The sequence below is a fragment of the Perissodus microlepis genome, chromosome 6 (genome assembly GCF_051167445.1).
Source record: "Perissodus microlepis isolate ML-2025 ecotype Zambia chromosome 6, ASM5116744v1, whole genome shotgun sequence".
Lineage (NCBI taxonomy): Eukaryota > Metazoa > Chordata > Actinopteri > Cichliformes > Cichlidae > Perissodus > Perissodus microlepis.
The window spans coordinates 23,676,535-23,699,800 of NC_140466.1; the positions used below are offsets into that span (position 1 = coordinate 23,676,535).

General features: G+C 41.6%; 1 protein-coding gene across 3 annotated transcripts in view; it reads left to right on the forward strand.

Moving 5' to 3' along the window:
• Positions 1–1,397: 1,397 nt before the first annotated feature.
• The window catches only part of sh3gl2a (SH3 domain containing GRB2 like 2a, endophilin A1), a 36,907-nt gene continuing 15,038 nt past the window's right edge, over positions 1,398–23,266 (forward strand). For 2 of the 3 annotated variants that reach the window (XM_084931560.1, XM_084931561.1), the window contains exon 1: positions 1,399–1,612. In XM_084931560.1, the coding sequence (XP_084787686.1) occupies positions 1,568–1,612 (45 nt within the window). In that variant the 5' untranslated portion in view covers positions 1,399–1,567. Of the gene's footprint in view, positions 1,613–23,266 lie in introns of all 3 variants that reach the window. The other variant, XM_084931562.1, reaches the window with a different exon arrangement.

Here is a 23,266-nt window from a genome sequence, read left to right on the forward strand (position 1 = left end):
GCGCGCTTAGGATTCGTTTCATTTAAGTACGCCACGGCCGCAGATATGGCCACATTTACGATTTCATGGACAATTTTGTGATCGTCACTCCAAGCCTAATTCAAATACTCTAACCTCGGCCATATGGGATGCGTCTCTGACTGTCTGCACAAGTGGCCAGCAGACAGTAGACTAGCCATCTGGCGCCGTAGGGGGTGTCGCTGAGCTGACAAATGTGTGCAGGTGACTTGTTTGTTTGAATTCAGACCCGCTGCTTGCATTGGTCCTGCATTTTTGAGCAGACTTTTCATTGTTTTAATGGATGCAATGATTAATGGACTGAGTATGGATCTGAGAGGTGATGGACTCACGCGTAAGCGTGTGTGTGTGAAAACTTCTGATATTTTTTTTACACCATAACACTGAGTGTGCGCAAGTTACTAGCTAAGTCTTATAGGTGTGATGGAACGTGACAGTGGATTTCTGCACTCCATTTAATTTTCTGTGTGAGTCGATGCCAAAACAGTTTTTGCACCATGACGCACGAGTAGGCTGCATTTAATACACTGAGTAAGAAGTACAGAAGTGATATGATTTGGATAGCTGGGAACTGACTTTTTTTCTGAGTTCTGGGTTTTTTTTCTGAGAATTTATGTTATAAAATACCTTAAAAATAAAAACAAGACAAATATAAACACACAAAATGACTTTAAAAGTCTAACATTGTCTGTTCTACGAGTGGTTAATAAAATAGAGTACTGCTAAATGTTGTATAGGTAAGATGGTTTTAATGTTGCTTTTTTAATTTCTTTCTCATGTTTGCCTCACTGCTATAGTCTCCTTTGCGCTCTGAAAGCTTGTGTAGGTACACGCGTATTAGTATGGTACATTGCTTTTTCTCAATTAATAGTCAGTATTGCAGCCAAACCTGCAGTGTAACCATTCATTATGGCTCTGTGACACTTAGAGACTTTCTTAAGGGAGATAATAGTAATTATTGGTTTGCTGTAGTCTGGTTGTCCGGGGTGGGGCGGCTCTCTCCCTTGAGAGATAGGCGCTGTCCAGGGTGCTGGAGATGCTGAAACGCAGAGGTGTAAAGGTCATACTTCTTTCTTTCTTCCCTGTCTCCCACGGGAACCGTTCACACATCACATTTGGGCACAGTGCCCCTCACCAACACATGTAGCTCTACCACCTAGATCCTCTCCAATCATTGAGACATAAAGAGTAATGTCATCCTTTTTCTTGGTATCGCATCACGTTAGTCTCGCGTCCTTTCTGCTAAACGAGCTTAGATTAGAAATACCTCAGCCCCCTTTTTAGAGTTCAGCTGTAGTGAGGAGGCGGCCGCTTTAAACTGAGCAGGCTTCGACGTCAGAGCCGTTTAAGACATGTGGTTTTGACATCCAATAGCCTGATAAGGGCTTTAGTACACCCCCCTTCTCGCAGGAGATCCCTCTGGTGAAGACCAGTGTAGACGGGAGTTAGCCACGGCTGCAAGATCACCAGATTCAATTAGGAGCGAGATTCCCTGCTCACACCTGCAGCAGCACTTCGTATTCCCAGCTAGAACCTCGATTTAGCGAACATGTCTGTAGCGGGGCTGAAAAAGCAATTCCACAAAGCCACTCAGGTAAGAAGATGCGGCGTACGGTGCTCCGGCTCTCACTAGATCTTCCACTTACAGTGTCACGTTGTCTGGGGGGAGGAGGAGTGGCGTGAGGTTTGGAAAAGCAGAGATTCATCCCCAACACAGTGATGATTAATTCACGCTAAATGTCGCTGCATTAACACGCAGTGTTGTTGCTAGTCGTGCTCCATTTATCACCTACAACCTCTGGTGCTTTTGTGGTTCTGGGGTGCACTCCGCTGAAAACACTGGCGTGCTGCAGCACTGCACCAACGGGAGAATGCATCAGTCGTGTTTGACTCCGGTGGTTATTCAGTGCGTGACGGGAAAACACGATAATTATTCAGTGCCACGCTTTTTGCGTGTCCATCTGGGAGCCAGATGGCACAACACTGTGATGACAGTGATGTCGGGAACGTCGGTTCTTCTCCGTACCCTTCAGATGACATTCCGCGCAGACAAGCATCGGAGCTGCAGCTCATGCTTGTCGCTCACTCTTGCAATGCGCAAGTTGTGGCCCTGAAATGAAGGACGAGTTAAGTACAGGAGAAACTCCGAGGCGCACCTCGTTATGCAATCGTTAAGTGCGCCTTGGCGGAAATCCGCTCCTACCAGCATCGGCACGCCATGACCTCTGCGCCCTCTAAATGCACTTATCGCCTTTTGCGGGACACCAGGTGATAAATTGAATTAAGCATTCCCCATCCATCACTGAATCATCGGTTATTATTATTATTATTATTACTGTAAGGCGCAAGCCCACCGCAAAGGTATTCTGTTCAAGGTTACCCAAAGCGCTTTCTCAACCCTCTCATTTTAGGCTAGTCGTGTATTATTATGTTATTTCAGGTCAAAGTGCACAACCTGAAGGTTTAATCACCTTTAACTCGGGAGCCAATCAGAGTGCTCTTAAGTGGGACCTTGAATGTATGGGCTCATCAGCAGCTCAAAGGCCTTGAGTGAGTTTTATTTCCTCTAGCTTGGAAACTTCGGGAGGTTTTCCATTTATAGGGCTGAGTCACAATGACACTGTCCATTAGCTTCAGGGCCCTCACTACAAGACACACAGAGCCTGTGTGAGTCACACACACACACATGTGCCCTCCCCCTCATTGTTCAGCAGTTTATCCAATCTCAGAATGGTCTTAGTGACAATTCTCACTTTGCATTGTTCTTCAACTTTATGAGCAGCTGTCTCTGAGATGGAGGGGAATAGTGTGTTGAATGTGACAGTAATAATCACATGTGTATTCAAGGTCTCTGCCTGGAGATACTGAACACTCTTAATTGCAGGTTGAAACTGACTAACTGAGAATTAAGTAGCAGCTCGTGAGGAGAGGAGTTTACTGAAACAATTGGCAGCTCGAGATCCAACATCGACATGCAGTAGACTCTGTTATTGTTTTTTCATTTGTTTTTCACATCTCCCAACATGAGTCATTTATATTAGTGCTAATGTCACACTGACATTTGTAAGGCCTGTGTTGATAATGAATCATACATTCTGACTGCATGTTCCTAAAGAGCAGTGCTTGCAGTTCACCGCTAGGTGCATTATGTTTGGAAGACTGAATCGGGTTCGAGTGTTAAATAAAAGACAAAGTGAAGTAATTGGGAACAATCTCAAATTGCTGTTAACACATTTCTCAGTTTTAATCAAGAGCTCATTTTATCTGATTTGAAATAGACAGCAGCTCACACAGGGCATTGGATGGCTGCACTGATTGTGTTAATTCTGTGTGATGAGTCTATTGTCACCCATTAGCACGCCCTCCCTCTCCTTGCAGATGTTCCTTTCTCGTCATCAGATGAATCTGTGTGTGTGTGTGTGTGTGCACGCGCAAGAGCGTAAAAGAGAGGTGGGGATACACATAAGCATTTATATTTGTAAATATGCATAGATTTATGTGGATCTGTGCATGCATAAAGAGGTGTTGTTGACTGTCTAAATATGCAGTAACTGTATCTGAACTTGAAGATTTTTACTTGGTGCTGTCTTCATTAATCTGTTTTATTCCCAGTGTGATTTAATCAGCTTTAGGCTCACAGTGTGTCGTCTCTGTGGTCTCCTGCTGTCTGTTCCTCAACATTACACACACACACACACACACACACACACACACACACACACACACACACACACACACACACACACAGTCCTCTTCCACAGAATCCCAGTGGCAGAAGGTTCCCCTCAACCCCTCTGTTCATGTGCCACAGCCTTGTAATCCAAGCCCAGACTTATGTGGGAAGCAACCCAGCAAGCTGGCTAGTTGTACACAGATGACAAATGTTGCTCAACTGTACTTTAAGAAGACAGTCACACAACACGAGAATTGGAGATTCATAATGGTCAGAAAGCAGTAATAAATAATCTATATCCATATCTTCTTTTGTTTTTTTACTTCAGTTGTTTTATCATTGCCACGTCTCAGTGCAAGCTAGAGGCAATAAGCCACAGTATTAAAATCATATGCCTGATATTGTGTAAGTCCCCGTAGTGCCACTAAAACACCTCTGACCTATCAGGACACGGATGCAGAACCTGTAGTGTTGTCCTGTGGCGTCTGGCACGGGGCTGCAGGAGGAGACGATTTGAGTCCTGTGAGTTGCAGGTCAGTGCTTGGTCCGTGAAGCATTAAAGTGAAGTCAGGAAGCCTGAACTGATTACCTATGTTATTCACAATTGATTGATTTTCCATACTCTGGCTAATCAGTGAATAAAAATTCCCAGATAAACTTTAGACCATTTTTAAGCAAATATGCCCCCAAAAATTCTCTGGTTGGAGTGTCCCAGTAACATTTACTGGTTCTTGTGGTGTTATATGACTGGAAAATAAATTTGGGGATTTGATGGATGTTCCCTCCACTGTGGTCAAGTGCTCGTTTACAGGGGGCCGTTTGATTGTTGGGGTTTTCTCTCTATGATTTGAGGGTCTTTAACTAACAACGTAAAGCACCTTGAGGCCTCGAGCACCTTATTATTCAGTTTATTGAAAAAATAAGATCAAAATGACAGATTAACAATTCATATCAAATAGTTGATTTTTTTCAGCAATGATATAACAGATGTTACTGCATATTAAGTTATATAAAAATTAAGTTCAGGAACATCAAATAGATGATGTACCCACACAAGCAGGCCTGTATACATCACTTATGGAGTGATTGTTTGAAAATCCAAAACCACACTAACATCAAAATGTTTTAGATGTGAACTGGAATTTTTTTTTATCCTAAAATGCTGCATCGACCTTTTAGCCCAATGTGTCTCTAATTGCTAATTATCTGTGCAGCTTCAGTCTGGAGTTGAGGACTATGGCGTCTGCTGTATGAGCAACAGCAAATCCTCGTTTTAGTGGAGGAGGAAGATGCATTTCTTTATTGTAGACACTGCTGAGAAAAACGGCTCATAAAAAGCAGAATACCCTGAAGTTAACTGCGACTTCTGTGCGAAGTACACACACGCAAACTCAGTTTCACCTTTTCACATGCATCGCAGAGTAATTTATTTCACACAAGCATAATCACACTTTTCTCTGACAGAATACATCTCTCTCCCTCGCTCAAGGACATCGATGCCCTGTGTGCTGCATTAATAATGGGGGCCATTTTAAAAAGAAGTGAAGCATGGGGGCATGAAGGGTAAAACCCAGCAGGGTCCCTAGGAATAGCTTTTTTAAAAAACTTTCTTCATTTAATCTGCAATCCATTAGTCGTTCTCACTATGTGATGTAACTCAGCACATGCTATAATAGGTTATAATACCTCGAAAGTGTTCGTATTTCATTTAAACCTGCTATAACGACAACACAGTGTATTCTTCCTCTTTTGTTTTTAAGCTCACAAGCAGTGTTTTCAACCATCTTATTTTTAAAGGTGATGATTTCTGGCTTAATACGTCACAAGTCAACTCCACCTCGGAGTCAAATGAGTCACGCTTAGAGCAGATTCTACTCTCACGATGCCACCGTCACTTTCAGGTTCATTTGCAGCCAATGGTGTGTGTGTGGACGTGCAGCTTTTTATATTGTACCGTCTGCTAACTGTTTAAAAAACAAAAGCTTCTTGTGATGGGACTATTTTCAATACCGGTTTTTTTGGGGGGGGGGGGGGTTTAGGGCTGCGGTGAGCACATTTTTATCTCGGTCCTGCAAGCAGGAAGACGAAAATCTGTTCATCAAATAGAAGCTGCAGGAGAGAGGAGAGAGGGAGGATGAGCAGGAAAGCTTGAGAACGTGTGGCAGAACCAGTGAGAGATGAAAAAATAAAGCGAGTCTTTGGGGGGTTTCACTCTTGCAGGCTTTTCAGATAAAATGGTTTCTTTGCTTCTCGTCAGTGTCAGAAAGAAGCTGACGAGTTTCCAAGTTTGGCTCCCTCCGTATGAGTCACGCTTGCAATATAAAACATAGTGAGTCTAAAGAGGTTTAATCCAGTTTGTTTCATGCCATGTTGGAATATTTAGCTTCTTGTTGCATAAAATGTATTCTGAAAATGACTGAAATTATGCATGTGTGTAGAGCTCGCTCCTGTCTGCATTACATGTGCATGTCAACCGTACCTCACACACTGCAGAGACTGTTATCTCGATCCAGACTCGTGGCTGTTCTGCATATGCACTACCCACGTTTTCAGCCTGTTCTTGGGTAATGATCAACACAATGTTGCAATATGCCGTACAGTTTATTAACTATAGTATAGCACACATCAATGTGAGTAAAAATGTGCGCATTGACATGATAACAGTATAATTTGGAATCAACCTGCACTACTTTTTAAATCTATGCACTGGTATATTTGGGTAATAACGCCACCTTTTATGTTTCCGTGGATGCCAAAAGATGGAAATCAGTGGTGAGGATGCGGTTGAGGAACAGAAATACAAGCAGCCTTGATCTGTTTGCAAATGAAATTATCTGTGAAGATAGTTTAGCTACATGTCGATGAGTGATTGTTGGATTCTGGGGCTGTCTGCGAGCCGTTACGAGTTGTAAAATCAAGAGGCAGTTATTAGATTTGAACGTCGTATATTTCTTGCAGTGGGTAATGGGAGTAGTGATCCTTTATTTAGCAGTCAGGCCTGGTTCTACTGGAGATTTCCCAGCGTGTGTGCTGAATGCTAATATAACAGCTACACACGTGCCACTCTGATTTATGCTTCTTCAAAAACTGGGCGGTTCATTTTAGTTTGTGGGTGAAAGGCAAATTCTTTAGCATGTAACACTGTGTGTGTATATCTTTCCAGTATCATCTCTTGGTTCTGGTAAAGTATGCAGTGACAAAATGTGAACGCCCGTGGACGGACACCCATGCGAGCCTGGGGATAGCAGCAGGGTCTGTGGATGTGATTGACGCCTGCAGGGCTTTAGGGCAGCAGATTGCAAGTGGGTGACTCATTCAGCCTGGATCCTCGCTATAGGCCTACTGCAGTGCAGCGTAAAACAGATCCAGCTGGGAGATAACAGATGGGGCGGGAGGAACAACAAGAGTGAAGCAAGGATAAGAGATAAGAGATAAGAAAAGCAATGAAGAGGAGGATAGCAAGCATCCTTGTGCTGATAGGGAGTGGCACAGAGGCAGAGGGAGAATTCAGCCAAGAGATGCTGAAGGCTGCAGCAGAAGGACAAACTCTCCGAAGTCAGGAGAGAGTGTGGAGGACAGAAAAGCTCTGCAGGGATTATTCACATGCAGGCTGTAGGGAAAAAATGCAGCTCAATGCTGAATTTTGACAATTGACAGGATCCTTTTTTTTACTTCTAAATTCTGGGTAAGGCTGCAGCTTACATTTGCTTTCTTTCTCAGTTATTTGATGGATTATTTCTATTAATTGGCCAAAATATTTTTTTCTAAATATCAGAAATTTCACACAGTGTAAAACAGAGATGTTATGGGAAACAGCCTGTTCTTGCTTTTGAAAAGGTTAGAAAAACAGCACCACTTTGATGGCAGAGCTTAAATTGTAGTCAAATGGTGCCTGTCATGCTGTAATCACATATAAGTCACATGCAGCACACTTCTAAAGTGGGCCGGACCAGTAAAACTTCCCTTTTTTTCAGTGAAAAGACGTTTAACCACACATTTAATCCACGAGAAGATATCTTGATATAAGAATTGCAAATTCAACATTGCTGTTTGTCTCAGTTTTTCCACACGATAAAGAGACACTGCTCCAGTTAATGAAAGAAATCTTTAACCTAAGGAATAAAGGTGTCGTTCATTGCCTAGACTGGACTGTAATTATACAATTAAAAGTTTCTGTAAAATTCACAGAAAATTTATTTTTCTTTTTTGACATCCTATAGTCAGGAGTGAAAAACAGGAACTTTGACACTGCTCTAGGCTCTGTATGATGTCATTGAGAGCATAAATCCTCAACATGCTCTCATACAGCTCTGGCTGTGAGCCCAGAAGTCCCTCTCACTTGACAGGTTCAACCTGAAAACCATCTGTTTGCGAAGAGCAGCCAATCATAAGACACTGTGAGGAGGAGGGAGGGGCTTAACATGAGATGATGAGATCAATAAGAGCTGTAATTGAACTGAATCATTCGAGGCTAATAGAGTCCAAAATAGCAATATTGAGCTGCAGTACCATGTTGCATAAAAATTCCCATTTAAGGTTATAGAACAAACCCAAGGTGGCACTTATGGGAATCTTTACTGTTAATAAATACTTGATTTCTGGTCTGTGACAGAAAAGACATGCAGGAGACTACAAATAAGTGCTGTACTCTTCCCACCTTTCTGCTTCGCGTCATATGTGGCACGCTTCTTCCTGCACGTACATCATGAGGTGAAGTGTCCTCCAAAGGCCTGGAAGCTCTCTCTTTAAGTCAACACAGTGAATCCAGGTTTGGCCGGCAGTGGATCAGCAATGCAGTAAAAGCAGTGCTGCAGTGGATCCAGTCCAGCAGCAGTATCTGCATTAATATCCCTCTCATCTTTTTATCTCCTTTATTTCTCCCCTTCATTGGTGCTTCTAATTATCTGCACTTGCTTGTCATTTTCCTCCCAGCTAAATATCAAACTTTTCTGCAGTGCCCTTCTACCTTTTGTGTAAAGTTCCAAGATATATAATGTTTGATTTTTGTCTTCAAACTGGAAGATTTTTCACTGGTTCTAACACAGTTTTGCCGTATATTGCACAGCACACGTGCAAACTCTTGTTTTCTTATTAGGCGTGCTTCAGAAAGAAATTTAGAGCTTCACATAGATATATCAAAGTAACTGTGACAGGTTTTCGTCCAGTGTGAAAGTCAAACGCCACCTCCATCACCACACCTCAAACAAATCATTAATTTCCCTGACACTGCATTAATCCTAAAGATAGTATTACGACAAGTTTTTATTGACCTTTGAGCGTGTGACTAGCTTTCTCCAGAGCTGCTGCCACACATTTCAGGGAAAGGGTGTCTCCAAAAACAACACAGTAACAGATCTGACACGCTGTATATCTAACTAAATCCTGTATGTTTACTTAAATTATTTAATCGGGTTTAAGCAGCTGAAAACCAGCAGCAGCCCACGGAGAGCTTGTGGACTGAGCACTGGCCTTTGGAGTTGCCATTGTTCTGATATCAGGTTTTTGTTCTGTGGGTTAAAGACAGTCACGACCTGCAGCGTTCCCCATATTCCCTATTATTAGCTCGTCCAGTGACTGGGTGCTGTCGCCACATTGGACCTTTTAAATATGCAGAGCAAACGTGAATGAACATTGTTTAGCCAGCTAGATATCTGTCAGAGAAGAAGGTGTGCGGAGTGAAAACATTGGTGCCCGGTGTTCTGCTATTTCAGTCATTCTTATTTTGACAGCAGCAGTCGCTAGAGGTTCTTTTTTTCTTTCTTCTTTCTTCCTGCAGTTTCTTTACCGTCCGTGGTATCTCCTTTCACTCCTTCCTCATCCTCTTTCTCTCTCTCAGCATCAGTATTCAGGCCATGGTGGATGTTTTATTCATATTATGTATTCCTGGCATCAGCCACTGCAAGAGACACTAGCTTAGACTTGGGGCCGGTAAAAAGGAACTCTCAGTACCTGTTACTAAGAATTAGGAGAAGGTTATCCTCACCACACTTAATTAATAAGAAAAATGAGCATTTGCCCATTTTAAATATGTTTTTATAAGATTTTCCTGTGTGAGGATTGTGAAGCAAAGTGTTTTATTCTTGCAGACAGAGATAGGACTGGTGTCTACTTCAGGAGCATTCAGGTGACATCATTATTACCTGCATTTATAACCCTGAAGAATGCAGATTTCCCTGTAAACCTACTTATCCCACTGATTGTTGAGCTGCCTACATACTTGGACATGTCGAAGAGGCACTGCAACATAATTTAGGGACACGTATGCTTTTATTGTGCATTCACTTGGAATTAGAGGTCATGTTTAAGTCACATAAAAGCACCATGTTTTAGATTTAAGCAGAAAAAAAGGTGTTAATTATACTTTTACAGCGTTACTGAGAACACATCTGACAGGCAGTGATAGTTCGTAGCCAAGTACTCCACTTATATTAAATTATTAGATCCATTTCCAGTTTTTATTCCTACTTTTTCATTTATTTATTTTCATTTTATTTATCTTAATTTTATATTATTTTATATTTTCCGATAGGCTGAACAGCGTTACAGATTAAAGCAGTTACCCCCGATCGCATCAACTAAGCAGCGAGCAGTTCTTCTAAACAGATTTTTCTCTATTCAGATGTTTCATTATGTCAGATATTTAATAAAGAAAGAAAAATTACAAAAAATATCAGATAATACAGTTATTGTTGCACAAATTTGTTTTTCGTATGTAATATTGGTAAAGGAATTTTGTGTTTGCGGTTGATTTTTATTTTTCAGTTGTTGTATTTCTGTTTGAATGAAGAAGCTCTTCTTGTCCATTATACCGGATGGGTTCCATTCCCTGACTGCAGATGGTGTGTGTGCGTGCGTGCGTGTGTGTGTGTGTGTGTGTGTGTGTGTGTGTGTGTGTGTGTGTGTGTGTGTGTGTGTGTGTGTGTGAAAGCAATTGAAAAATTAAAAAAATCTAGGAAAAGTGGGTTATTTTGTGAAGAGAGAGCAGGAAGAGATGAGAGGAGGAAGTAATGGAGTTAAATGGAGAGAAGTGGAGGATGCTGGGAACAGAGCTGACGAGGAGGCAGCGCTTTGTGTCCCCAGTTTAATGCCTAATTTGGCTCATGAAGGGACAGTAATGAGGATCGGGAACAGAACACGCTTTATTGTACTTACATGTCTGATAAAGCAGCTCTCCAGGTGTTTTGAGAGGGGGGTATGTCAGGACGTGACAAGGTGGGGTCCTTCTGTTTTTTATTTGTTTGTTTCTTTAAAACAACACCAACAACCTCAGCATCCCCCACCCCCTCCCCCCAAACAGAAAATGCATGTTTCCATCCTAGACGTGGACACACAAAAAACACTCACTCGCCTCGTGCCCAGACAACAGCCTCGCACCAGCTGTGGGGGTAAGACCGAATGGCTTGTCGGGGATTATGCTCAGATTAATCGGAGCACAGTGACTTTGCATCATATTTGAGCTGTGTGCGAGCCAAAATCAGGGCGCTGCACGGTAATCTGCGAAACGTGCAGCATGTGCCGGACAAGACCGCAAAATAGACCATGTGACAGAGATTCACGACTCTGCCATCAGGCTGTTTTGGGGGTTTATTTTTTGTGGATTCATTTAGCAATTTAAGTGCTGATGCCCTACATGATTAACAACCTTTTTTTTTTTAATTTATCAAGCTATATGTTAAGATTATTACAAATGATGTGAGAATAGAGATAAAACATCTGTTTTACTATAATCCTATTATAAACATGGCCTCAAAATGTTCATTTTATTAGTAATAAATCATTCTAATTAAACATTCACTATAATGTCCTATAATTGCCTTCATGTTATTCTTTGCTGTGCGGCGGGGTAATTATTTATTTGGCTCAACGCTCTGTATAAACAGTCCTCTTCATCACCTTCTAGATTTATAAAAATGTGCCGCAGGCTTGGCGGTAAATGGTTATTTTTCTGATGCTCAGACTCAATATGGCAAACACCACCCACAGACAAAGCTGTAGATGAGGCACCTTGAATTAAAAGCCAATATAAGATGGCTTTTTAATCAGAAAGAGGCTGTAGACTTGTGTGTCTCTGCAGTCATGAAACAAGGTGTTTGCCGAAGACGTTTAAATAAATTGTTACAGGATGATGATCATGTGCATTTTGCAGGAAGCGAGTCAAGAAGGTATGGCAGTTCTAGAAGAATTGTAATGTGGGTAACACTTCAGTTTTAATCAGTCCTAAGTGCATTTAATAGTTTACAACACAATATGATGTAGTACTGAACATTCAGCCTCCCACCAGGTGACCAGTGCAATCGCTTTGTGACCTGATGTCGTCACCCAGAAGTTGAGGGTGCAAGTACTTTCAGTCAGTCACCAAATGCAAAAAAAGTAGCAAAATTAAGTTGCCGCTTATATATATTTTTAGGTATCTTTTGCTGCAGTGGAACACAAATAGAAAAATTAGCCTCAACACTCAAAACCTCAAAGGATGTGCAGTTCTGAGCATCACCTCATAAATTATTGATTTAACCTGCTGAGTTTGCATGAGCACAAACAGGAACTGCAGACCACCTCCTGCCTTTTAAGCTTGAACAAAAACTAAACCTTCAAAATTGTTCTGAAGGGCTGCAGTTTTACTGAAGCGAGCTTAATAAACTGGCGACTGAGTGCGTAATGACCTTCAACGAGGAGTTTTTAGCATGTCATTGCATGCTGTTTATGTCAGTATCCATTTTTAAATCTTTGAATTTACCAGATTTCTGTTACGTGCCTGCAGCATCCTTCCTGTTTATTTTCTCAATGCTGATTTTAATCAGCTGTCACTAACAAAACAGTCTCAAATTCCCACTTGGCAGAAATCTGAAATAAAAATAACTAATTATGTTAAAATAGGACGACGACCAGAAAATTATTCTATACTTATCCTTTCATCTTGAGATGTTTTTATATGTTTTGCTATATTTTATGGTCGTCAGAATTCAGTTGCTTTTACATAAATGTGAAGGTGAAGCAGAAGTCCTCGTTGTTCTGGGTTTCATTGCATTTCTGTTTTTCTCTTCTCTCCTGTCATGACCTCCTTTTTGGGCAGGAAATCTAATCAAACCAGACCGGCCTTGAATAGCAGACAGTCAATATCAAATATACAAAACGTCGGACTGGCGAGGCTTTTCAATTTCCTCAGCTTTTATTAGGTACGGATTGATGACATCGTGCAATTTGTGAGTTATTTCTGCAGTGAGATTGAAAATTTGTGTCTCGGAGAAGGTATCGGGTTTGTTTGTTTCTTTATTTATTTGTTTATTTTGAGGGTTTTTTGGATATTGGCATAAATGCATCACTGTTTGTTTTTACCCAACGCTGCTCCTAAATCATGGTTTAGCTTGATGGTAGCATCATCAGCAATGTTAATCAACCGGATTTCATGACTCCAATATGACGTTGTTGTTGTTTTTAAAAAAGAAGAAGAAGAAGAAGCAGAAGTAGAAAAAACATGGTGTTTTTCAGCAAACACTCTGTCACAGCACACACACTCAGACACACTTGTTTCCACCTATTTGTTCTCCTGCTTTTCTTATCATCGTCATCACCTCTGTAACATGTCCTCACCTGTCACACTGTCACACACAGAGCTCTGCTTGATTCTGTTGCAGCTTTCTGTTATGCTACATTACAATGTAGTGCATTCAGATGGTAATTATAGTAGATTTTTAACAGAACTCAAACATGCCTTCACTCTGCGTATAGGTCATCTATAGTGCTGCCAGGAAGTATTTTCTTTTATATTAATCAGAAAATACAGAAGTCCCAAACACCATGTAGCTACAGCAATCTATGGCATCACTTCCTTTTGTCTTATGTAAACAGATAAGACCTGGAGTCATATCATCGAGCTAATTAATTATACTGACACACTATTAAAATTGAAGAGTAATGATAATACACTCTGTGACAGATTAATAAGCCAATATTTCTGCTTTTTTCTTTTTCCTGCAATATTTCATCTTTACTTAAAAAGAGATGTTTTTGTATTGCAGATGATTTTCTTACAATGTCTCCGGTGTTGTGTGATATCATCGTTTATTCATAATCATTAATCGCTCTGTGATTCAGACTTGATGATCTTTTAATCACTTGTTTATTCCAACCAGCAGCCAAAACCCTGAACATGCTTTATTCTCTTTATCATCACATACATGAATCCTTATATTTGAGAGGCTGTGATTGTGTGAAACCTTTGGTATTTTTTTTTAAATAAATATCCGCCTTTTATCAAAGCTGTCTGATTAATTGATTAATCCTTACAGAAACAGTACAAACAGTACTGTTGTTTTGCACTGAGCCTCACTGTTAATGGCCATGTTTTCTGTGGGAGGACTGCTCTCTGTCAGTGACTGATAGCGTGGAGGGCAGTGAGGAGTTTGCTTAGTTTTTAAATGAAGAATAAAGATCCAGGCCATTGAGTGCATGACTGCGTATATATGTGTGAGGCTGATTTTTGGCACAAGGTCAAACATTTTCTCAGCAGACGAGCCAGATTCATCGTTCCTGACGCGGAACTGTTTCCTCTGAGACGAACGATAACACACACACAACACAAAGAAATCAGAAGACACACAAAATGGCTGCTGTGTCTCTTTCACTGGTTTTAACAACTCCGACCGCCAAAATCTACAAGTCAGCTGGATCACATGTTCTCATAGGGAATGATGGGTTCTTAATATACCTGGATGACACTACTCACCAGCCACTTTATTAGGCACACCTTCCTAATACCACTTTGAACCTTTTGCCTCAACTGCCTTAATAATTAATGACACAGATTCAAGAAGGTGCTGGAAACACTCCTCCTTGGTTTCCTGCTCTTAGCTCTGACAGGACTGGCACCCGGTGTGGTCTTCTGCTTGCTTGACATTTTGTTCCTTCAGAGATATTCTAAATAACGTGGTTATTTGAGTTAGTGTTGCTGGATATTTTCTTTTTGTCAGACCATTCTCTGCAAACACTGGAGATGGTTGTTCAGGGAAGTGTCAGTACAGATGAGCAGTTTCTGAAATACTCAGACCAGCCCGTCTGACACCAACAACCACGGCAGATTCAGAGTCACTTGCTGCAGTGTGATTGGTGAGTAGATATTTGCATTAACAAGCAGGTGTACCTAACAAAGTGGCCTGTGAGTGTATAATATTCCATCTGTTTCATATTCCGACACTTGCTATCTTCTCGGATCAGATGTTATTCAAACTGACATCACAACTTGAGCAGCAGTCGTAGTTACTATAGTTCATACATGGCACTGATAAGTCTAGTTGTTGAGACGACTTCTTCTTCTTTGTCAACTGACAGTCAAGCGGAACTTTATACTCACAAGCAGGATAATTGATGTGGTCATAGAAGTGTGGATTACAGATGCGTGCCCACGCACACGGCACACTGCACACAGCAGGTTGCAACTGAGCGCTTTAATAACGATCATTAATACGGATATTCAGCGTCCACTTCCTAGACAGCACCATCATTACACTCACACAGATATAACTCGCAGCACTGCTGTGTAAACAGAAAAATTATATCACTGTGAATCTACTGCACACACAGAAGGTGCCTTTCTGTTTGCTTATGTTTTAGAAAAAGTCAAGTCCTCTGCAGGCCTCAAAGCTCTGTCATTATCTCTACCGACAGACAAGCGAACGTGAAATGGAAATTACGGTCTGGCAATCAAGTACAGCGAAACACAACACTGACATGCTGCGATGTGCCATTAAATTCGTATTTGCATATTATGCAGGGCGTGTGTTTAAATAAAGGGTGAGTCACTCTATCTGAAGATGTAAAATATTTTTTTAGGGTCATGTTCCTCAGTGTCTGTTGGTGATAAATAAAAAGGAATGCCTCTACAATCTTACCTGTTTTCTGATTAAGGCCCCAGTTACACAGGCTTAGAGACCACTCAGTGACACCCCCACCCCACTGGCAACCGCTGGTTGCTAGGGAACGGTGTGTAATCCCTGACCATTTGGCAAGTGGTTGCTGGGGGTTGCTAGAGGTATCTTGGTGAAACTGGTTGCAAAGAGGTATATAGTGTCACATCAAAAACCTTCTTGGAATTGCTTTGGTCACTAGCAGATTGCCACAGTCTTGTCTGCAAACGCTCGCCAACTACTCGCTGAGCAGTAGTGACAGAGACCGCCTGCCCTCAAAATAAAGCTAGTTCCTTTCGAAATGTGTTTGCTGCAGCAAATAGGTACGACCTTTACTTTGAAGGAGGACATTCTTAGTTTACTGTTTGTGTTGCACGTTTTACTAGCATTCAGCTAGCAGTTAACACATTTGCAGATAGTATGACGTCTCCCATACAATCTGTTAGCGACCAAAGCAATCACATGGAGGTTTTTTTGTGCCACAGCCTCTGTGCGATCAGTTTTATCCTAGCAACTGCAAGCAATCTTGAGGAACCATTCATAGATTAAGCATGCTAATGGTTTGTTTTCTAAATAACAAGCTAATGACATATTTCAAACAGTCCTTTAAGGATGCTCCAAAAGCCATAAACCACAACCCCAGCAAAGAGCCCCCTCAGTAATCTTCTCCTATACGTTTTTGCTAAACCGACTGCTCTTTGCTTTTTTGTTGTTGTTGTGAAACCAACTTGGCCATCTCAGCCGCCACAGAAGCCTTTGTGTCGACTAGATTACCTTAATACTGAATGATAAGGACAGAAAAAGGGTCAGTTTACGCTCATTCAGAATTATTCTGTAAGACATGCTGTTCAGCTATATAGTAAATCAAAAGGTGTTTATTGTTGTTCAGTAAAAACTGCCCATCAAACACAATGAGTGATTTAAAAACAGGATAATTGTAAATGTTTTCTTACAAAGAAGCTAATCGACCATCTGACAAGCACTTTAGTAGAACTGGCCTCTCAAAACACTCTTCCTGCAAGAAATCTTTAAACATTAACAGGCTGAATGGATCAAGTGAAACAAATGGACAATTGAATGATTCAGTTTAATCACTGAGCTAGAACGAGTCAGTTCTTCATCGAGCTTATCTGTCGGTGGAGGTTCTCAGTCTTCAGCGTTTGAAATAACGGCAGATGCACTTTTTCTTTTTGGTTCATGAAGACGTTTCAGCTTTCATCCAGGAGGTTTCGTCACTTCTAAAAGCCAATGGACCCCAGTGGGATTGTCCAGTTTGGGGGGGTCCTGAGAGTTGTTGATCCACCCTGCAATCATGTGAGTAAAGGTGGGTTGAGAGAGGAGTGAAGGAGAGCCTACAACACCAATTATCAGCCATCTGTATCTCAGCCTTGAGAGCTCCTCCCAGGCATTTCAACCCTCACACACACCTTGACTCATGTGACCTTATAACGCATATAATGGCAGGCAATGTTTCTCAGAGTCACAACTCCGCCTCAGTAATGACATACGCCTTAATTCACACCTTGCCTCCACTGACTATTAACAACTTAAATGATTACAGGGTGGTTCAGTGACTTTCAAGACCCCCTCCAAGGGGACAACTCCACCAGAGGTGGGGACTCTCCATCAGCTTTTAGAAATGAAGAAGCCTCTTGGATGAGAAATGAAACGTCTTAATGAACTAGAACGAACAGAAGTCCTGTTTCCTTTATTTTGGGGTCTGTTGTGCCAACTAACACTGGCAAATTGACACTACAGACTTTCAGTCTTTCTACAGGCTAAAAAAAACATTACAACCAACAAACATTACATTCTGACCCAATCCAGCAGCAGGAGCTCTGAAGTGTAGATTCACTAGCTGGGCCCACGTCCTCATTTTAGATTTGACAGTGTTTTACTAGGTAAAAGTGAAAGCTTTGACATGAATTGAGCTGCGGTTTGGGGAAGGCCTCGAAGGGGATTGGCGACGGCTCCCAGGCCTGGCAGATCCCCGTGTACTAAATAGAAGTGAAGAAGTTAAAGAATGGAGAACAAGGAGGGAGGGTGGACCACGTAAACGAGAATGATCAGCTTGCAGAACTGAGGGAACCTATATAGATGACAGCCGGAAGGAGCATGTTTGGAGGCGTGGTCCTGCTCCTGATTCTGATACATAATCTCCAATTAAATATGTAAAAGTGAAATTCTGCAGTGGGCAGTTTTCAGGGCCCTTTCTGTACATTTAGTAAATATTTTTCTTTTAGGTTTAAACAGTGAGTGACTGGCAAAAAGACTTCATTAAACAGGTGAAATTAACAACTGAGTCAAAAGTGCACTGAGTGGATGGAAGAGGAACATGGTGAGTTTTTCACACGTTCATGTGCATCCAAGGCAGACCTACTGAGAATTTCATACTTTATGACAGAATCAGTCATATTTTTAACAGATGCAGGATTACTCTCCTGCGTCACTGGGCCTGCCTTGCCTGAAATATGCTCGTCAGCATAACTGCCGTAATTTGCAAAAATAAAACGGCACATTTTTAATATAATAGCTCGAGAATAACTCCTTACTATAAATAACTTTCAGTATGACAAATTTTGTCGCGTGTGCAGTTACTCATCCTCCGCCGTTGTCATGTCGTCATCATCACGAGTCCCACTGCTTGCAAACTCTGGCACGTTTTCACCACACAGACACACAGAGCCAGCTGGTTCTCACCCACCACCACTACCCCCCACCGCCACCCATCCCTCTTCTCTTTCCTCCCTCTCTTCCCCCAGTTACTGAGCAATACATGGAAGGATGTGTGCACAGCTATCTCCCCAGCTACAGACTCATCCCTGCTGTTACATAAGTGCCACGCAGAGGCTTACAAATCAGATTATAATAGCCACGGGCCACACTCTTAGAAAGGATGGAGGTTAGTGAAGCAACATGGCGGACCTATGGACTGCTTCTGGCAGTTTTGGAGAGAGATATGGCTGGCACCCTGTCGTGTCTGGGTGTTAGTCTACACTTGGTGTCTTACAGCTACTAAAAAAGGCCTCATGAGCCCTGCTTTTGTGTCCCGGTAGGTTGAGTGAGATTGTAGTCATCATTAGAACCAACAGTATTGCTGAATTTTGTCCCCACTAATACCTCACAAGGTCCTTGATGTTTAGCAGGATTACTATCATCCTAAAACGGCTGTGTCTGGAACAGCTAGCCCACCCACACGTCATTTCTGAGTACTGCGATTTAAGAATAACGGAGGGATTTTCCTTGATTCCACGACAGCACAGGTCTACTAAATTGGGCGACATTACGCACTCACAGCTTCCTGGTGTTATGTCCTTAGAGATCCTGGTCAGCTGAGGTCAAAGTTTAGCAGTGTACTGCAGATTTCAGTTAAGGTGAATTCAGACAAATTGGTGAGTCAGAGCCCAAACTCGGAGCGTGGTGTTGCACGACTTGCAAGACGATGAGAACATTGAGGCCTTGAGGATATTTAGAGGTGAGAGAAAAAGCAGAACACAAGAGAGAAAAGGACATGAGAGAAAAAAAGAAAAACCTCCCGGGCATTTTTATGTAGTTTTTTAAAAACATTTTTCTTTTTAATATTTTGTGAAGATTTGACAGTTCACTGTCGTATTCTCAGCTGACCTGAACATAGCCTTACCTCAGTGCTGTTTTTCACAACATAAAAGGAGCTAACGGACGAGGGAAAAAAGGTGATAAACGTACCAATTTAACCTTTGTACACACAAAATAAGAGTCGTGTGATGACTGTGTTGTTTTTACTTTGTAAAAATGTCTCCCACTATGGTGGGAAAAGGCCTGGCAGGTAACTGGATCAGGAGGGGAGGGATGTTTTAATTCTGACAGGAAGTGTGAGATCGTCCTGTTATTGTCCAGCAGCAGGGGCTGTCCTGCTAATGGCTTCACTAATCACTCTTGTCATTTTTAATCTCCCTCTTCCACCCTGGGTGTATTTAAAGCAGGGGCCTCCGTGTGCCCAGCCTGGATTAGAATAGTGAGCAGGAAAGGAGGAGGGGAGGCGTGGGAGGCAGCGGGGAGGAGAGTGGCATCAGCAGCACGCTCCTTGTGTGCCTCACATTATGTGCCATGTGACTAATGCTAATGCTAACAGCACTGTTTTAATACCGAATATACAAGTATGAAGAGGACAGGAGGATGGATGCACTTGGATTTACATTAATTTAGTCTAACAAGCAGGTACAAATGTAGATCTGCATTTAAGCACACATCGTGGACAAAGAGAACCTATAGGTCATTTAAATCAAATCTAAATTTATATCTTTTTATATTAAACCATGATCTCTGCAGGGCTTGTGGGATGTCAGCATTAAAAACCTCCGTCTATCCCAGGGGTTTCTGTGTAATCGTATCCATACATGAAATCATTTGAAAAGGAGTTTTCACAGAATCTACTCAGTCCTGTGAACAATTAAGAGGGTAAGTAGTGTCAGCCGGTCGCTAATAATCAAATTTACTTGATTAAGTGATCACCAGCAAGTGTGACCACCTCTATCAAAGCAAAGGTTTTGGCAGTTTGCTTGTTGGGTGCTTGTTAATACAATATTGCATTCTTCCTAGAAGTGGATGTTCCCAGCAAATTATCCTCAAGGTGAGATTGTGAAATGGTCAGAAACTAAAAAAAAAAAAAAAAAAACCCAGAAGAGCTGCATCTCAGATTTTACAGGCCTCAGTTGGCCACTAATTAAATGTTAACTCCATGACTCCACCGAGACAGTAGGTATCTCTGCATGTTTGATTTTGGAAGGTCTCTTACTCCAGATGCCCCATAAGGATTTTTGTCTCTTTCAGAAATTGAACCGACAATTTTCATGACAGTACAAGTATTTTGGATGGGTTGCCAGGAGAAAGCCTCCTTCATGGCAACAAACTTGGCTTTGGAAAGTTACATTTGAACAGATCACAAGATTTCTGGAACAATGTATTCTGGACAGATGAGTGGAGGTGTTTGGCCATAAAACACCATGGTGAAAACCAAAAACAAACAAACATCACATACATCTTATACTGTATCAACTGTCAAACACTGTGGAAGTGGGGTGATGATTTGGGCAATGGTACCTGGGACTCTTGTAATTACATGGCTTCAATTAAATGAAGCCATCTGTCCAAAAGCTAAAGCTTGGCCCAAACTGGGTCATGCACAGCAAGTCCAGATCCCAACCTGACTGAAACACTGTCAGGACCTTAACAGAGCTGTGCATGAAAAAATATCTGCAAACTACAATGATCTGAAGCTACGACAGAGTGATGAAGTCATACAGAAAATAATTGGTTCCAAACACTACTGAATCATAGGATGCACCTAATTTTAACAGGCATGTAAAAAAGAAAACTTACATGCAGTCATATAGCTGTGTAAGCCTCCCCTAATATAAAACTTTGTATTTAGCATGCAGACAACAAAAAAAGCCATGTTTATTTCCACCCACTCTTTCTATTTATAGCATTTACAGTGAAAGGTAGAAGATAAAATAAATACAAAAGACTGTACTGAATTGTTTTTAAATGTCTTCTGTATTAAACTGCACTTTTCTTAATGATAATATTTTGATAAAATAAGCTGAACCACCTCAGACGACAGATTTCCAAACTGTGAATATAAAATATAAATATAAATATAAAAACACAAATGCATGTGTAGAAATATGAAAATAACAGCCTGACTGTTTGCGCCGGTGCAGCTATGATGATATAGAATTGATCACAGTGTGCTCTGCAGTTAGCGAAGTAATCTAATCCTGGACTTCCTTTTAAAAGCAACAGCAGACACTTTCTGTGTCAGCGTCAGCTCAGTTTTATTGCAGCCTTTTAAGAGTATTAACTGAGCCTGTCCTACACAGGTGTGAAAGCCTGCTCTTTAAAGTCTCCTGTTGTATTTGCCTACTGGGTGTTTAGTAATCCCTGTGGGCAGGTCTCTTAATCAAAAAGCAAGCAGTGACGGCCTGCTGGTGAATCATTGTTGGCAAATAAATATATAAATGTGAGATTCAGCACCTGGTAAAGGTTTTATTCTGGCAACGGTGTTGAATAAAACCTTTTAAAGTCAGGAGAAAGGCGCTGTGGTTCTTGCTGCAAGCTTGACTGCAGGATCAATACAACTCTCATATCCTTCACCAAAAGCCAAGCTGAAGCCACCGGCCAGGTAGCCGAGCCCAGTGAGAGCCTGTGTGGGAGAAACACTTGTGCTTGTTTAGCTGAAAAGATAGAAAACATACATCCTACCAGCACTCGTCTTACAAGTCAGAGTTTGCATAAAGTAATGTGATATAATTTGTCATTAAAAGTAGCTGCTTTCCAGATTGTGTTACACTAGTGGACGTTAACCTGCCAGGAGAGAAGGCGGACGGTGCTAGCACTGCTAAAATTGGTGACATACTGGGTATCTGCTACACCCCAACCTTCTTCCATACTGGAGGAGCCGATGATACCTGCAACAGGGGAATATCAGCACATTTGTATAGTTATTTCTAAAACAAGTGTTTTGAAACGGATGCAAGACATTTTTATTTTTTACTAGTTTACTGTTTTTTGGGTGGGGGGGGAGGGGGGTTGCTGTCATCACAGCGACATGGCAGTGCAGCCATTGGCATTGTTGCCCAGTAGCGCAAACATGTGAATCTCCGGGTTTTGTTTTGACATTTCTCTGTGGAGCTGGCATGTCCTTTCCTCCAGCTACTCTGGCTTCCTCCCACAGTCCAGACGTGCAAGTTAGGTTAATTAAGGATTTTAAAGTCACATAAGCCTACAGACCGGTTGGCAAACTCCTGGCAACCACCGATCGCTGGCAAGACCTCCTTGTGACTGAATATAGCAAACGCTCACCAGCTAATCCTTGCGCTGTAGTGGAAAGAGTGCGACGTAAAGTGGAAATAGAACGTTCACCTTATAAGAAAAACTGCATCTTTGCTGCAAGCAAAACATTTCAAAAGGCCTCTGTGAGTAAGGCCTAAATTGGCCTTACTCACAGAGTAAGTTAGATAAAGTGCGTGCGGGCATAGAATAATGTGGGAAACAGAGAATGTTTATGATCAGAATACCAGTTTGTTCCATTCCGTTTGCTGTATTTCACAGCTCACTGAGCTTATCTACCAATTTCTTCAGTACATGCTTTCCTCTGGTGGCAAATGCTCTGCAGTATAGGCTACTGCAATACATTCAATGCAAAATCTCCATAATAACAAATCTCATAAGCTACCACTTGCAAATACCACAGTATAGTGACCCCGGGCACCTTATAACAGCTGCAGGAGAAAACTTAAGATATAAGATAGCAACTGAAGAACCAATATGTTACTTATTACTTATTACTTGTTACTTATTTGTTTATTTATTTGGTAGTGTCCCCACAAGAAAGAAAAGGCATAAATAATTGTGAGTGTTAGTGCATTGCATGGCTAATGTGGCTAATAATCATTAGCTTGATTGTAGATCAAAGCAGCCGATCAGAGGAGCTGCCTCTTATGATCTGTAGGATAACAGCAGTTTTTCCATGATGAATCCATTCTCATCTCTGGAAATACTCTAGTTAGGTGAAAGGTGACACATGGGTAGAGTGTGCAGGTGGAAAGACATATGATCACTCGCTGTGACTGCTAGAAGACGTTAGTTTGAACTTAAGAAGCTGGGAGGGTAAAGTCCACTTTACGCCCAATCA